This window comes from Uloborus diversus, chromosome 9 (assembly GCF_026930045.1).
Source record: "Uloborus diversus isolate 005 chromosome 9, Udiv.v.3.1, whole genome shotgun sequence".
Lineage (NCBI taxonomy): Eukaryota > Metazoa > Arthropoda > Arachnida > Araneae > Uloboridae > Uloborus > Uloborus diversus.
This window is the reverse complement of record NC_072739.1, coordinates 110,466,605-110,484,051: the sequence shown is the minus strand read 5'-3', so window position 1 is coordinate 110,484,051 and position 17,447 is coordinate 110,466,605. Positions and strand designations below refer to the sequence as shown.

The following is a 17,447-nucleotide window of genomic DNA, read 5'->3' as shown; positions in this document are numbered from 1 at the left end:
ATCTAAATAATTTCTGTAAGCTTTGGTCGCACTAAAAAGATGAAACAAAATAAGTATCAAATCTCTTGATTACAACACATTTCTTGATTAGAAAATTGTGGTTAATCTTAATATATTTATATTTAGGTTAGTTCTAAAGCAGCCAATGAAATTTAAATTAAAAATTGAGACAAGAAAAAATGCAGGCGGTACAGTAAAGCCATTCGCACAAAGCTGTATTCTGTGTATATTTCTTCTCTCAAATTTTTAATTTCAGATTTATACTGAATTGACTTCTCTTTTACATATGATTTTGACTTGTAATATTTGTTCTTCTGATGCATCTATCTAGATGAACCTAGAGTAGTTCAAAATGGCGATAGTCTGGGGCTGCTCAGCCATGTTTTGGTGCACCTATTGACGTTGATCGGATTAAACTTACTTTCTACAGAAATTGAAAGTATGTTTCGAGTCGTGTTCTTGTTGTAAAATGGATCCGCAACAAACAAGGCAAGTGCCAGAGGGAGTAGAATGCCACAAAAAGATGGAGTGATATCGCTTGGAGTCCAAGATATCATCCATTTTTAAAATAAACTTGAACACCACCAAATCTTCCCCAAACTGTGATAGAACCTTCTCGATGCTTTATTGTTAATTGGATAAGCACGGATAACGTGCACTAACCCACAACCAACGACGAACAATATAACACCTCTTAGATGCAAATATTTTGAATTTTTATTCGTCTGTGGATAGTACTTTTCCAGGAACCACGTGTCGAATCATTGTGTTTTCTAGCCCAGTTGAACCTTTTCCTTTCAGTGTCTGACGTTGAAATGTTTTCTTGATGTTTGCACAGGGTTTAAATCAGTGGCTTGGAGGAGTCATTGGATTGTAGATACTCGTATTTATCCGCTAGTTTCACTTTTCCCACCAGTTCAGCACGAATTTGACGACTTGTTTGTTTTGAACTTATTTCATTTGCACAGTGACGTACACAAGGGAGGGTGCTGGGGGTCTGGACGCATTAAATATCAATCATTTTCTTTTTCGCATTCATGATCACTCTCGTCACTTCCATGACGGGCTCATTCAGGAACAAATCAGAAAGATTATTTGATATTGTCAAGGAATGGCTCAAAAGTTTCTATGTGAAAGCTTATCGTTGTGTGTAATCGATGTCGGTATTTTCGTTGGTTTCATCCTCCTTAGCCATTTCAACTTTTCGTCCAGTGAACTCTGAATTGTGTGAGCCTAATAACTTAACTTCTGAGGAAGAGCTCGGGAAGCAGTCCTGAAATCTCATTTGTCTGGATTTTGAAAGAGAGGAAAATTTTAGATGTTTACATTGCCACATCCTTGTAAAATCAAAACTCATATGCGTAAAATAAAAGAAAGACGTTAAATATTAAACCGTGTGTAATCAAATCCGCATAATGATGGTTTACTGTATTTTTGGCACTGACTCTTAAAACAGAAAATATATGTTTTATTCATATTTAAATTGCTATAATGTGTTGCAGACACCAATGGAACTTATGCTTCTGAAGTAGACCTGTTATTACCTGAGAATGTGGTTGATGGTTCTGCAAGAGCTTTCATGTCCATATCTGGTAAGCTATTGAAATCAAGCTCCCATAGTTCTTGATTAAATTTCATTCGTTATTTTAACTTAAAATGAGAAAACTACCTTAGATTGAAAAGCAAAGAAACTACCAATAAAAGTTACGAATCATAACTCTAAATAACTGTATTATAATTACAGTAGAACCTCGTTTATCCGGCAACTGTTTATCCGGTTCTCCTGTTTATCCGGATCTAATTTGAAGAGATTAAAAAAAGTTTTATTTTTACACAAATAATCATTTTAAATTATTTTAGCTGAACTATAAGTTCACCAAACGTTCCCTTTTTAGTTTGGTTAAATGTACAACTTTGGCATAGATCATGAAATAAATTATAGTAATTTAACGATCATCATTTCGTACTTAGGAGCGTCAGTCCGGAATCTCTGCAGCTCAACTATAAATGATAAATGATTAAATTGAAAAACCAACGTAAATAAAGCACAAATGAACCCGAAAAATACTTTATTTACGCTAGTTTTTCAATGTAATCATATTGTAGCGTAAAGCTTATTTGATCTTTTGTAATTTATAAATGGTATAGTGTTTGCACGAAATAATTCTATACAATTTGGTTACAAAGCATTGTTTTTGTTATAATAAGTGATAAGTCTTGCTTATTTAAGAACTAGTACTGCTTATGACCCATATTACCCTGATTATCCAGATTTTTCTTTATCCGGATTGCTTATGAAATGATCCCAGTTGATCAGGATAAACGAGGTTGTACTGTATTGGCAAATCACTATGCTTCAAAAATGTAAAAGTGCCGATTTCTTCTACTCCAACAAACTTCTTTTTTTTTAATTTCAGGTGATATAATGGGTCCAGCTTTGAACGGATTAAAATACTTGGTCCGTCTGCCCGTCGGTTGCGGAGAACAGAATATGGTACTTTTTGTACCAAACATATTTGTACTTGATTATTTATCATCTGTTGGTAAAATCAGCGAGGAAATTAAACAAGAATGTCTAAATAATATGAGGAAAGGTGAGTTAAGGGAGCTTAGTATTTTTAATTATATTTAAATGTAACTATTATAAGTAACGCAAAGAAGAACTTACAAATATTTCGTTTATAATCTTTTTTTCAAATATTATGCATTTCATTATCATTACCATCTTTTCCAAAACTATGTATATGTTTTCTTTTTAAAAAAGGAGTAAAATTTCATGATTTATTTCGGCGCACTAAGTTTTCTTTTTTAAACATTAAGCATGTTCGGTAAATATAACATAACTGTAGCGGTTTAAATGAATTAATAAATTCTTTCAAAAGTAATTAAGATACTATGCTTATATACTTATGGCTCAGGACATAATTTTGTTATTAAAACTCCTTCGATGTTTTATTTTTCGTCATTGCAATTATGAATGATATAGTTTGTTGCAATAAAAATATTGTTGAATAGACCTGAAAATTCGAATGTTTAGCTAGTTACAAGTGACCAAAATCACTTTCAATTTTGTAGCCACTTTTTTTTTTAAATCATTAGTAGCCACTTCATCCAGTCCCTCTCCCCCTTTTTTTTTAAATGAAAACATTGGCATGCGCGACCTCAGTCAAGTACAACATTATACTAATGAATATCTATTAAAAAATTCTCATGATGAAAATTTTAAAATTATTATTTCTTCAACCATCAATTTAAAAAAAAAGGAAAGTCTTTACATGATTTTCTTATCCAAGGAATACCATATGAGAACTTGAGATCAGTTTTACATCACGAAGTACCACGAAGTAGAAATAAGTTGTTAAAAGTATCAATGAAGTAATAATTATCTGTGATCGGTAAAAAAAAAAAGTGACTATCTGATCTATTTTTAGTCACCAAAGTAAGACTTAGTCGCCAGCTGGCGAGTGATTATTTTCAGATCTAGTGTTGAATACAAATCGCGTTTACATTTGAGGCAGTGAGGAGCAAAGGGATGTAAATGCCAAAATTTAAAATTTGGACATAACCTGTACAAATAGTAGGTGAACCTCTCTTCTGTCTCAGGACAAGAGGGAGTACTAATAACTCTGGTAGGTGCTGCTATACAGCATGAATTAGAAAAACTTTTCAAGAAAAGCCTACCTAGGACCTCAACTGCAAAAAGAAGTTTTACTCAAAACTTGAAAATGTCCATTTACATCCCTTTGCTTATCCCTGCCTCATTTGGTTTTTAATGTATGGAACATTTTTGCATTAGGATACCAGAGGGAACTCCAGTACCGCCACGGAGATGGTTCATACAGCGCGTTTGGTAAGAACGACATCGAAGGGAGCCTTTGGTTGACAGCCTTTGTAGTCAGGTCCTTTGGTCAAGCAAGAAGATTCATCGACATTGACGAGCATGACCTCAGACTCAGCACAGCTTGGATATTAGAAAAACAGTTTGAAAACGGGTGCTTTGAGTCCACGGGATACTTGCACCAGAAGTCTTTAAAAGTACGTTTGGTTTTAGCAGCTGAATGTGAAAATTATCCTTACACTGCTACAAATTCTCCTGAAAATTTACGGTAAAATTACGGCCTCCATGTTGCCAGTAACTACAGTAACTACAGTAGAGTACTTACAGTATAGTAAAAAGTACTGCCATCCATGTTGCCAGTAACTTTATCCGGAAAATCAAATTTTACTGTAAAATTTACAGTAAAAGAATTGGCATCCATGCTGCCAGTAACTTTTAACGTAAATTTAAATTTCACTGTTGAATTTATGGTAAAAAGTGCTGGAATATATGTTGTCAGTAATTTTTACCATAAAATCAAAATCTACTGTAAAATTTTAAGATAAAAAATAAAAGAAATACCGTACATTTTATAGTAACATTAATGAATTACTGTGCATTCTACCGCAAACTCTACGGTAAAGTGTACAACAGTCTTTGTTATTGTAACTTCTCGCACATTTGTGGTTTTCTACTTTAAAATATATGGTACTTATTACTGAAGATTTTACAGTAACATTACTGGCCTACAGTACATTTTACTAAAAATTCTTCAGGAAAATGTACAGTATTTTTACGGTAACTTGTCTAATTTAAAGGTTCCTGCTCGAAAATATGTGGTACTTATTACTTAAGTTTTTACAGTAACATTGACTGAATTACAGTTAATTTTACCACTAATTCTACCTTGTGTTTTTACAGTAATTTCTCTTTAGTTTTTCAAACAGTGTACTCGTTCACTCGGACAACAATGAACCTTGTAGATTGTAGACTAATCCATTTTAAACGAAGTTTTGCTGAAAACGAAGTATTTAGAAATGACACAAAAGATTTGGAGAATTTTGTGTGGTAAACATGTAATTATTATGGACTTCTCACTTGTCTGAATGCAGCTCTAAACTAGGACTTCTGAATAAGCTACCAAAGTCGCAAAAAATGGAAACCAGTTTTGCGTCTTTGGTAACCTTATTTAAAAGAAGTATGTTTCGCTGCGCAAAAAGCAAATGTCCACTAAATTAGTATAATACAAATGTAGGCAATATATAAGTGAAGGAAAGTAAATGTAAGAACTTAAACACAGGCTTTGGTTTATTTATTAGTCGGAAAATTTCTAACGCCTGAGACGATTATTTTTCAGGGAATTCGCAATTGTAAATGGTCGTAAACCCAAAAATACCCCGATCACAAAAAAAAAAAAAAAAATAATAATAATAATATTAATAATATTAATTTAATAAATATTAATTTGAATTCTAAAATTTTAAATTCAAATTATGTTTTTCGCAATCACGAGTTGCGACAAGACCCTACTCCTTGGAGTTATTGTTTCTAGAAACGACTCCTGTTCCCCCAAGCCTGCCCTTCCTCCTGGGCGGTTACGTGTGTGTGTAGGCGCGCATGCGTTCATGGATATTCTTGTGTGTGTTGCATAGGCCTGTGTGTATGCACGTAGGCTTGTGTGTGAGTTTGAATGTATATGAGTGTGCTTGAGTATGAGCGTGCGTGTGTGTAGGGTATAGACGCTACCGACCAGGAAAAGCGGATTCCGGGGGACAGGGGTCAGGAACAGAGGCCGATGCGTGGTTAGTGCTGCAGAGGCCCCTGGTCCGCGCTGAAAAAGAAACCAGACATCAAGGACGCTCAAATGAGAACAATAAACAATCGTGATTGCTCAAAAAAAAAAAAAAAAAAAAAAAAACGGACCATTTTTAAATAAGATTAGATGTAAAAATGTCAGGAATTATTGATTTTGTTACTTCAATTGAAAATATGAGGTCTGAAATTAACGACATTTTTTAAAAATTATTTGTAACAAAATCAAGATGACGCTTACTTAGAGACTCGGGACAAGGGCGGAAATAGCGATATCATTTTAAACGAACGCATAGTCACCACTTTTGACGACCAAGACTTTATTCTTATTAAACACCTCTTTTTTTTTTCATCATATTAAAACTCTTTGCTCCTGCAAAGGATACCCGCCGAAAAACAGAGCTCGATTATTGTATTCTTCTTTTCTCTTTCTCTGTCTTGCAGGGAGGTCTAAATGAAGGAGATCAGTCTCTTGCTCCATTGACTGCTTACGTTCTAATTTCCATTTTGGAATCGGGAGCAGTAAAACCTAATCAAATATCGATAAAGAATGCTTTGAAATGTTTAGAAGCTGAATCCAACCCCAATAGTTATGGTTTGGCACTATTTTCTTATGCTGCAGCATTGTCAGGAGAAATTTCTTCAGCTGAAGCGCATTTGAAACTATTGGAAGAAAAGTCTGTTAGAAAGGGTAAGTAAAATTGTGCTGCTACTTTTCCTTTCAATAATATTGGATGGAGGTAAAATGTTATTTTCTTTAACAGCTAACAATTTTATTATTTTTTTAATGAAATAGTCACGATCATTCTTTTACTTTATTATTGTCATAAACATACTGCTTATGATAGCAACAAAAAAAAAGTGATTAGAGTTGACACAACTTGCCTCTAAGATACATGGTCATATACATTTTTCACTATCCAGGACCATGAAATTTTACTTCTATACTGGGGCGTGCACAGAAATTTTGGGACTCGTCACAAATGACTTTTACGGGTCCTCCTCCATATTGTTTAACTTTATATTTCACCCCTCATTTTGCAAATACTAGACCCCCTTCAAACAGGTGTCCCTTCTCTCCCCCCCCCCTTGCCCGCCCCTGATTCTATTTCAACAAACAAATCAATGCGCAGTCCTGACTTTTAAAGGATTACGCAATTATTTTTCTGCGCAGTCCGTGAAAAGGAAGGAGATTTGCGCATTAATATGTCTACTGGTATAGAGATATGTACCATCAGCATACGGATCCAGAATAGCTACGACAGTGCTGCCCTTCTAAGCAAGAATGGCACTTTTCACGAAGTTAACTTTTTCCGCTTACCATCTTTCTCATGGAAACAATATTCTTTATAAGTTTTTGTTTCGTGCTCCTCTAATAATTGTACATTTTGATCCTAATAGTTGATATTTACATTATTCACTCTTATTTATCTGATTACAACATTCGCTATCGTAGGTGCGTTCTCAGCACAAACACTCAAAGAGAAACAACAAATTGATAACCTGACAGAAAGAAGCTACAAACAATGAATAAATAGAAACTACTAAAGCTTGATCACGAAGAGACGGCGGATGGTATGTGAGCGGAAACAGAGCATTTAATTTTGTTACAAGTAGGATTAGTGAGGATGCGTAAGCAGTCAAGTTTTTATTTCTCGCGTGTTCTCGCTGATCTTACCCATTACAAAATAAAGTGCTCTGTTTCCACTTCCAGTTCATCCGCCATCTCTCCGTGCCACAGTTATATATTGTAAAAAGAAAAAGTCGAATGTTCTGCAAGGCCTGTAGCTGCTCTCGAGCCTTCGAATTCATACCGCCGGAGTCAACTGGAAAAAGACTGAGCTTAGGACGCTCAGCGTCCACCACGTGGTCACTCTTGCGTCGCGCATAGGTGACATTTTGGGAGAGAACGTGTTTCAAATGCAGTGAAATCTTGCTATTATTGCACAATTCGTTCCAAAATGCAATTCAAAGGGCGATTTGTAAGAATGGCCAGTCATATTTTCACGTAATTGAATAAATTGGTTCCACCAACATGTTGATGTTACCGTCAGGAAGGGGAGTTACTTTTCATAAAACTATCAAGTAATAGTCCTTCAGGTGTTTTCTCTCTTTCAGGTGTTATTACTTATATCTGTCTTTTTACAATAGAAGAATCTAGGGACTCTTTCTCTAAAATCCTATGCAACGTCGAATGCCTTTGATAAATAACATTGTCGTAGATAAGTGATGCTCCTGTTCTCCATAGCCGTGTAATAACGCCCTTCTTCCGCCAATGTTTTTTCCCCGCTGTAGTAAAAGAGTTCATTAACTTATGCCGTGGAAATGCTTCTTTTTCTACTTTCCTCCTCTTCAAAGAAAGTTCTTCAAAGGAGCAACAAATTTCTTCTTGATCCTTTGTGCAGTTCTTGAAGTTCTTCAATCGTGAGCTCCATTTGTGTGTTTTACAACCAACTCCTTTGAGCGAAGGGGTCGGAATAGTGAAGCAGCGCACGAATGACGAGTTCAATTTTACTTGAACAAATTGGACGAATAACGAGTAGTGCGAGTAGAGAGGCAGGTGAATGACGGGTTTAATTTTACTTGAATAACAAGCTAGAAGAACGACGAGACGTACGAGTAGAGAGGTGGGCGAATGACAAGTAAATTTTACTTGAACAAGTTGGACGAATGACGAGACGTACGAGTAGAGAGGTGGACGAATGACGAGTTCAATTCTACTTGAACAAATTAGACGAATGACGAGTTGTATGAGTAGAGAGGTGAACGAATGACAAGTTCAATTTTACCTAAACAATTCGGACGACCTAACAAGCATTACGAGTAAAGAGGCGGACAAATGACGGGGTTCCAGGTTCCACTGTATGTGCTGTGCTCAGTATTAAATCATGACTGAAAATTTATTTCATTGAAACGAATATTTCGTTGTATTGATATTCGTTGTACGGGATTTCACTGCAATAAAAAACAAAGTTCTTCAATGCACATTGCTGTGAACGCACTTATACAAAGTGGTCCAAAAGTGGACGTACCCCCCTTCTTCCCTATATTTATTCTCTCAGTTATGTTCCTTCTGGTTGAATTCTGGTTATACGCGGTTACTTTGAATTCTTAAGAGTCATAAACATCGGCAGAGCACCATCCATGTCGTAATATAGCTGAATTCTGCGCCATACTTTCGTAGATGTCTTGTGGTGCAGCCAGGGGGGAAAGGTTTTGGGGTCAAAACTCCCTTCCCAGAACTCTTGGTTTTAACACATACTGTCAATCCTCATAAGATAGTTTATATGCATATATAAGGGTAGTTAAGACCCCCCAAAAAAAGAAAAAACACACACACACAGAAAGTAATTTCCGACTGCTCTACTGGAGGAGTTTTGGGGATTTGGAAATATTTTTCAGCAAAACTTCTGTGAGAACATGGGGCAGAATTCAACTGTGTTACGACATGGATGGTGCTCTACCGATGTTTTGGACTTTTAAGACTTCACGCTAACTGTATAACATTCAACCATAATGTACATAATGTTGAAATTAAACGTAGGATAGGCTCACTTTTGGATGTATAATATTCGGAACGAATTATTTAACCTCAAAATAACACGTCTTAAAGAATATTATTTTTTTTTAGGTAGCTTGATGTTCTGGGATTCTGGCAAATCCAAATCTGTCAGTATAGAGATTGCTGGATACTATATTCTTGCTAAACTTGCTGTATCGAAAAATTCTACAGAGAACATTGCTCAAATTCAACCAGTAGTGCGCTGGATCACAAGACAACGAAATACAAACGGAGGATTTGTTTCTACACAGGTGTAGTTGCAAAGGTTTTTTATATCACTATGGGACTTCGCCCCCAGCTCGCTGACGCTCATAGACCCCTGAAGATTGCTTCGCAATCCTATTTGCTCGCAAATGTTTAAATCATCTATATGAAAGCATCAGATTACAAAAACGGGTTACGAGTTCCATTTCGAACAAATGAAAATCCCTCTCTCATGTAGAAAATACAGTTTAAATAAAGAGCTCATAATTCTAACACAATCTCGTTTTCACTCGAAGACAAAAAGAACTTGAAAGAAATATGCATAACCGAGGTATTTAAAGAAAAAAGCGCTGCGCCCCCCCCCCCCCCCCGAACCCTTTCCTGGGTTCCAAACTAATAGTACCAACTTGCAAGCTGTAGGTGCTAAGGGGCTCCTGAGCATCGCAAAACGGTAGTTTTGCACGTTTGAAAAGTCACTTTCAAATTCGTGGTCTCTAGTTTTTTGCTCTTTAACTCTGGGCTTGAATTGAGTTGAACCTAGGACTTTTCGGTGAAATAAAAACCCTTATAGCTGCTGTTTAGTTAATTAAGAAAATTGAAACAAACTCGATCTAATGCAGAAAAAAAAGTTCTTTAGAACGCCACAGAATGTTGAGGGGTGTGGGAAATCTTTTATCCCTTTAATGGGCAATTTATGCGAAATTTTAGCTTATAAGCATAATTACAAAACATAAATAAATAAATAAATAACTCGAAACTAAAAAAAATAAACCTCAGGTGCAAATGACCTGGCTCGAAGTAATTTTGTACAAAATTTCAAGGCTGTAGGTGCAATGGGGTGTCCTGGACCCAGGCCCTCCACAAACTTCCTTTCACAATTTCTTTCACGTTACTTTTTTTTAATGTAATGAGATTATTTGGTGAAACGGAAATCAATGAAGTGAAACGATGTCTTTTTTAAGTGAATTTTTTAAGTGAGGGGGGGGGGCTTTGAAATTCTGATGGCAAGGCTTTGCATTAACTAACATAGCAAATAATGGTACGAATCCCTTCGATGGCTCAAGCGACTAAATCGCCCAATGCGATACAACCGACACCTGTAAGCAAGCACAAATAAAGCGCTCAAATCGCTGTTATTAGATGTAAGCTATTATGTTGGAATGTGCTTGCCAAGTAATTATTATTTATTATCTAAATAAACATGTCTAATGTGGATATGATCGCTATAAACATTGCAAGGTAACTTAACAGAAAACAATTCATGGTAAAGTTTTTAATACGTGCTTCCCAAGATACTGACTGAAACAACTGTGTTAGTTTTACATGAGATCTCACAACTTTTTACGGTGGTAGCAAGACTAGCATTTTTTGTATATTTTAGTATTTTTATGGGATACTTTCGACGAAAAATTACAAACCGTTTTGGAGAGAGAAAAAAGAATTACTATTTTTGGGGGCGAACCTAACCTGGCAGCGTTGCAATGCAGTGATTAGGTTCCGCGTATCCTTCACAATGTTTCCAGATTATGTTTGCTAAAACTATAGATCGTACGAAATGTCAAATGCTTCCCTATTTGAGAGGGCTAGTGATGGCTTCATACTTTGCGACAGAAATGGCATTTTTTTATCGAAAACTTTCTGTGGCACGTTATTTCTTATACATTATTTGAATAACTCGCCCTCGTTGTTACTAATCTCACCATCCCCTAGTGGCAGTGGTGCCCGACCTATGGCCTACGAATCTAACTTGGGTGGCCGAGGCCCACTATGTTCAATATTACGAATTGAAAACCGCCTTCTATAAACCTCCCAAAATAACCACGAAATCGTCGAAGACAGTTCGACTGCAATACACGCCGAGTCACAGCCAATGAAATCGCTTCTTTACTACTGCTTTTATTACTTCTGTTTTAGGTTCCTAACTGTTACAAATTTGCAGCAAAAGGTCCACACATTGGTTTCTGAATAACAGTTGCAAATTTCCCCTTAATAAGTAAAGCATCAATCAGTCACATCAACAATCCTTAGTGTCGCCTGCCTTGTCTACTGGTCAGAGAAGTCTGACTGCGACAGGAAGGTCCGAGTTCGAATCCCGGCTTCGGCCTCGCTTGTCCTTTGTTAGTATGGTGTTGTGCTGTGAATGGTTGCCTACCCTAAAAACGGGTCATTTTGGTAGATGTGTACTGTAGAAGTCGGACTTCATACCAAGTTACGGTACAGTTAGAAAAGTGAAGCAGCTGGCACACGACAACAACAATCCTTACTTTATAATTTTCTTTCCTTTTCTATGTTTACGATGTCACGTCAAAAAAAAAATCGGAATTTTATATATTTTCTGGCCCGCGGGATTCCTCTCAATATGAGGTGCGGCGCGGCGCTCTGTTACAAAAATCGTTAGGTATTATTGACTTACCGAGTAGGAATTAAGGCAAAAAGAAGTTGCTCGTGAGAAAGTTAGGTCCTTATAAGGACACGAGTTAGAATTTTGATGAACCAATAAATGGAAGCATCACCTATCACAACCTTCACAACGCAGGCATACTTCTGATGGGAAGGGAAAGTTTCCAAAAATCCTGAATCCCTTATAATTTGTGGAGTCAACCACACGACTTCGGGATATTAATTTCACACAAAGAGCAGTGATTTGCTGACTGCACCAGAGCAAGTCGATAGGGACACTGCATGTAAAACTAGAAGATGAATTTAGCATTAAGTTACCACCCCGATGTCAGGGCAAGGTGGAACTACATTCATTATACCAGAGAACCCAGTTACCATATCCAGATAATGCGGTTTCGTTCTTATTAGAACTCATCAGACTGGAATAGTGAATAACCGAGCTGGAGACAGATGTCATCCCACTGAAGCTGAGAGCGTCATCTAGCAGTTTGTCGGCACTCTCAGTTTCAGTGAGATGACATTTGACTCCAGCTCGGTTATTCACTATTCCAGTCTGATGAGTTTCTAATAAGAACGAAACCGCATTATCTGGATATGATAACTGGGCTTCTTCGTATAATGCATGTAGAAGATGAAAGTAAAAGATATAATTTGAAAATAATAATTTTAAAAATCATCTCTGTTTTAAATTCTTTGCAGGACACTGTAGTAGCCCTACAAGCTCTGTCAACATTTGCTTCACGACAGTCACAAAAGGCAGTGGAGATAGGAGTGGCCATTGAAAGCAATGAACTAGTTCAAGGATTCAAAGTTGAAGAAGATAACAAGTTGGTGACCCAAAGCACGAAAATCCCAGTGCTGCCGACAGGTGTCGATCTTCAAGCCGTTGGGGAAGGCTGTATTTTAGTCCAAGTAAGTTATTACTTTTTTTAAAATCTAGTTTGGCAAATGAGTAAATGTTATCATTCCCGATAGACACTCACTGCAGGGTATCATTAGTTAAAATAACTCGAGATTCACAGTTGTATGTGGGTTTACTGTAGTTTATTTCACTCTAAACTAACACCAACTATTAGGGGCCATTCATTAATTACGTAAGGGTCCTGCGGGGGTGGGGGGTTGGAAAAATCCCTACATACCCGGGTGGGGGGGGGGAGTACCCATTCTTACGTAATATTTTCTAAGTCGATATTTTACATTAGAAATCGCGCGGTCAAGTGGTTTGGCAGGGATCCTACTTCATTTGTGTCTGGAAGGTAAAAAACATATTAGTTTGAGCTATTATATATTTAGTTTACAAAGAATGAATAGGGTAAAATATAATTTAAGAATCGCATTATGTATGGCTTGTTTTAATTTTTAATTAGTATCGTATCATATACAAATTAATGTCGAAAAAACATTCAGTCTAAATTCCAACTTTTTAGTAAATATTTCTTTGCACAAAAAGGTTTAATTTAATAATAAGTGAATTTAATAACGATTCCAGTTATGTCAGATTCGTTATTTTATTATTTTGAAAAACGAAATGGAATCTTACTTAAGAATAGGGGTGAGGGGTTTGAAAAATCTTACGTACCCTTACATGATGAAGGGGGGAGGGTAAAAATTGCGAAAATCATCTGTATGCAATTCATGAATGGCCCCTTACATTGCGGGTAAAAGTTCATAGAAAATTGTGAAATCTCGTTACAACGAATTTGAAGGAACCGAAATTTTTGTTCGTTCTAATTAGACCTTTCGTTGTGATGGAATTCAAAGAATGTAATGGAAATTAAATCGGGACTGAAAATTTATTTCGTTACATTGGTATTCGTTGTAACAGGATATCACAGTAGTTTTTATGGTCAATGCAGCGGCGTAGTGAAGGGGATGGGGGGGGGGAGTCCCTGGTTTTAACGCATATTTTCAATCCTAGTATGGTAGTTTAAATGAATGTTTTAAAGTTATTTATTCAAATTAACTCAGTACTTGTGTCTTTTTGTGTAACAGTAACCGCTCATGCTGTGGCACAGTCTTTTCAGTCAAATTCTGGTTATGTTGGAAGTTGGAAGTCAGCTCAGTAAGTTTTGAACATAACTTAGAGCTATACTCACAGAAATTTATGTCGAAAATAAAAGAGCCTTGAAACTTGGAAGATTTTGTGATTTACCTTAATTGAAGTTTGACTCCTGATATCTTGATATATTTAGGGCATTCAAACGGTAAGTTACACTTGTTTCCCCATAGATGGCAACATCCCGTAACAAGAGGAAAACGTGCGCGGACGATATTTTAGTTCCACATCTTCCAACTGCAACAATTTCATTCGAATTGTTTGAATCATTCCTGCGTAGTACGAGAAAAAAATGGCGCGGAAGCTGGAAACGTTCTCCAACGTTGAAATCAACGGAACAGTACGTTTTTTGTGGGCAAAGCTGTGAAAAATAAGCGACGTGGAAAGTTAAGCAAAGATGTTGTCCTCTTGCACGACAATGTAAGACCTCACAAGGCACGTACAACACAAGATTTGCTTCACAGTTTTGGATGGGAGATCTGGCAGCATCCACCCTACAGTCCAAATCTGGCGCCCTGTGACTTCCACGTGTTCGGCAAACTCAATGAACCTTTGGGTGGAAGAGAATTTACCAGCGGTCACCAGGTTCAGACAGCTGCTTCAAGCTGGCTCAAGGACCAGGGAGCGGATTTCTATCGTCAGGGCATCGAACGATTAGTGCTACGGTACTACGAGTGTCTGCAGTGACAGGGAGATTTTGTAGTAAAATAGGGTGATGGTATCTGTGTCATATTGTATTGTAGCACACTTCTCAATAACTCCTTAAGACCGAGGCCGGCCGTATACGGCTTTGTAACTTAGATCCGAGCCCGCCCGTACCCGGCTGAGTTCTGCGAATTCAGGGGTGGTGGGTAGAAGAAGACACCCTACTGCGAGACCTCCCCGAAGAAGACCCTTTCTTCTAGCCGACAGCTATTTAGCAAGTGATAGCGACAACTGCATGAATGGGGAGCTGCTAATGACTTGATGTCGCTTGGCTTCCTCAAAAAATGAGAAAAGATGAATGCGTTGTACGTTTTCGTTTCAATTTCCTCCACTTCTAATCCTCACTTTTTTGTACCACTTTTTTAAAAATAAATTCAATTCTAGGATTTATAAATTAATGTTTTGTATAATTTTTATGATAATTCGTACAACATTAAAGCACAAACTTTGCAAATAACTGCATATACATGCTTCAGGTTTACAAGGAACCTCGAAACACGGGTGTGCAATTACTACTTGCAATATTTCTCCATCTATTAACCTTTTCTATTTTCATTATTTTTATTTTCAACCCAAATGTAATTATTTCTTTCCAGTTTTAGAAACTTAAAAGTATTACTCAGCAAATCAGAGCTTGGAAGGCATCTAAACAAAACAAATCTGCCCAGAGCTTTAACTTGCTCGTGAAAATATACTGCACCCCACCACACAACTGTTATCCAAACAGTAGCGCCCCACAAAAAGTGAGATAGGAGGTCATAATTCCATAAGGACTTAAAACACACATAACATGTAAAAATGTATGCATGGGTCAACCAACTCCAGTATTCAGGTCGCACGGGTGGCTAAAGAAGATGCCTTAGATACTAGTTCTCTCAGAATGGTCAAAAGAAAAGAATTTTGTTACGATATTATACAATTTACAAACTACCGTATTATCCACTTTACCTTTAGAGTTCAAAATTTTGAGTAAAGTGATACTTGCTAGCAATATAATATATATTTGCACTTATAAAAATTTAATCACAAAATAGCATTTTCTAGTTTTCTTCTGAACAACATGTTATTCATTAATTTGGGAAATTCAATCAGTTTTTCAACATGTAAGTTCAGAACCATGATTTACAAAAAAAAAAAAAAAAAAAGGTGAAAAATGACAATCTGCTTAAATCTTCAAAAACAGTTGTCTCTGAAGTGGGATAAACAGAAATTTCTAATGACGCTAAGTCACATTGTAATATTCCTTTAACGATTGTAGTGTAACAAACACCAAAAAATCGGATTTAATTCTTTCCTAAATTCATTTAATCAATTTTAAAAGACATTATCTCTTGCTTTCAGTAGCACATCCCACAACTTTGTTTCCTTGAAAATATAAATTAATTGTTAAATTCTTAAAACAAATTAAAGTACATATTTACTTCTGTATAAATGGCATTATTCAGGAAAACATCATTAGAATAAATTTTAGGGAATATTTTTTTAAAATCATGTCATACAGCATTTTACTTGCTGATAAATATAAAGAAAATCTAAATCTGTGCTTCTACATCTGTTACATTTACACTTTTAGCACTAATTTAGAATTAATTGATTTTTTAAGAGAAAACAAATGTCACCTCCTTCCCCCAATATGAAATTGTTGTCAATAATAATTAAGCGATTTCAGAGTTGCATCAAAACAAGAAAACTTTCGTTCAGTACAGATTTATCTATCTTGCATTTCTATGTTAAAAAGTTGTATGCTCTCATCTTGATCATATTCGATTAGCTAGTTATATACGATAACCATGGCAACTTGTGTGTTTGTGGGTTGGAGGGGCGGGGGGCAATTTTACCTTACTTTCAAAAGTAAAGGGGCCTTGCCCTCTCACTTTTCAGATTTAAAAATTAACAATCGACTGAAAAATTATTTCTACTCGGATTGATTTTACGTATTAATTTATTTTGCGGGAATAAAACCAAAAAACTCCAAAAAAAAAAACTGAATTTTTCTTATGTTATTTCATTGAAATGAAGATTATAATTGGAAGAGTTCATGGCCGGATTTGGAAGTGTGGAGGCCCCGGGGCAAACGAAGGAGTGGAGGCCCCTAATCAGGGTTCGAAAAGATCATCATATTTTCGAAAATATCCGATACTTTGATATACAGTAGAAGACCATTATAACGCCGACCTATATAACGCAATTGTCTATAAACCGTACAACTTTCCAGAAGTAAACAATAGGTTTTGAAGTTAAAAAAATACCTCTGTTTTGTTATGCAAACATAAAAATTGTTATTTTGAAACAGTTTTTCATCTTTCCATCTTAATCCAAAGCTTTTAAATGGAAATTAGTACCCCCCTTACAGTAAACAGAAAATACCAGATGGCTCTTGCAAATGCAGCTGTTATGCAAACCAAGAAGCTAGCAGAAGTGCAGGATAATGCACTTTCGTTTGATTGTGAAACATATTTATTTGTGAATAACTAATTGTAATGTTGGTGCTTTAATACTCATTGCAGATAAAACTCATTCTGAAGTGCTAATATAGAGACAGATTCTGAACTTTAGTTTCAAAATTTGAGAAATGACCTATATAACGCAAAAACCTGTATAACGCAAAAGCTCTGGTCCCAAGATGTGCGTTATAATGGTCTTCTACTGTATATCCGAATATTTTGATATATATGTACATATCCGATATTTTCGACCCGTGAAAGCTAGGATATTTTGTAAAAATTTTACTGTGGAGTCCCCGGGGCAGTAGCCCCGGCTGCCCTACACTAAATCCGGCTCTAGAAGAGTTAGTCTACTGTGGCTATTCATCCCAAATTTTGACGCCAAACTCCATTTTTATCTGTCATTTAATAAGTAATGTCAAAATCCAATTACATAGACTAGTTTTA

General features: G+C 36.2%; 1 protein-coding gene across 1 annotated transcript in view; it reads left to right on the top strand.

Moving 5' to 3' along the window:
- LOC129230440 (alpha-2-macroglobulin-like) overlaps positions 1-17,447 on the top strand; it is a 116,003-nt gene that overhangs the window by 61,471 nt on the left and 37,085 nt on the right. The window contains exons 22-27 of the mRNA XM_054864839.1: positions 1,503-1,592; positions 2,418-2,594; positions 3,797-4,035; positions 6,074-6,320; positions 9,261-9,442; positions 12,495-12,707. Coding sequence (XP_054720814.1) covers positions 1,503-1,592; positions 2,418-2,594; positions 3,797-4,035; positions 6,074-6,320; positions 9,261-9,442; positions 12,495-12,707 — 1,148 coding nt within the window. The remainder of the gene's footprint in view (positions 1-1,502; positions 1,593-2,417; positions 2,595-3,796; positions 4,036-6,073; positions 6,321-9,260; positions 9,443-12,494; positions 12,708-17,447) is intronic.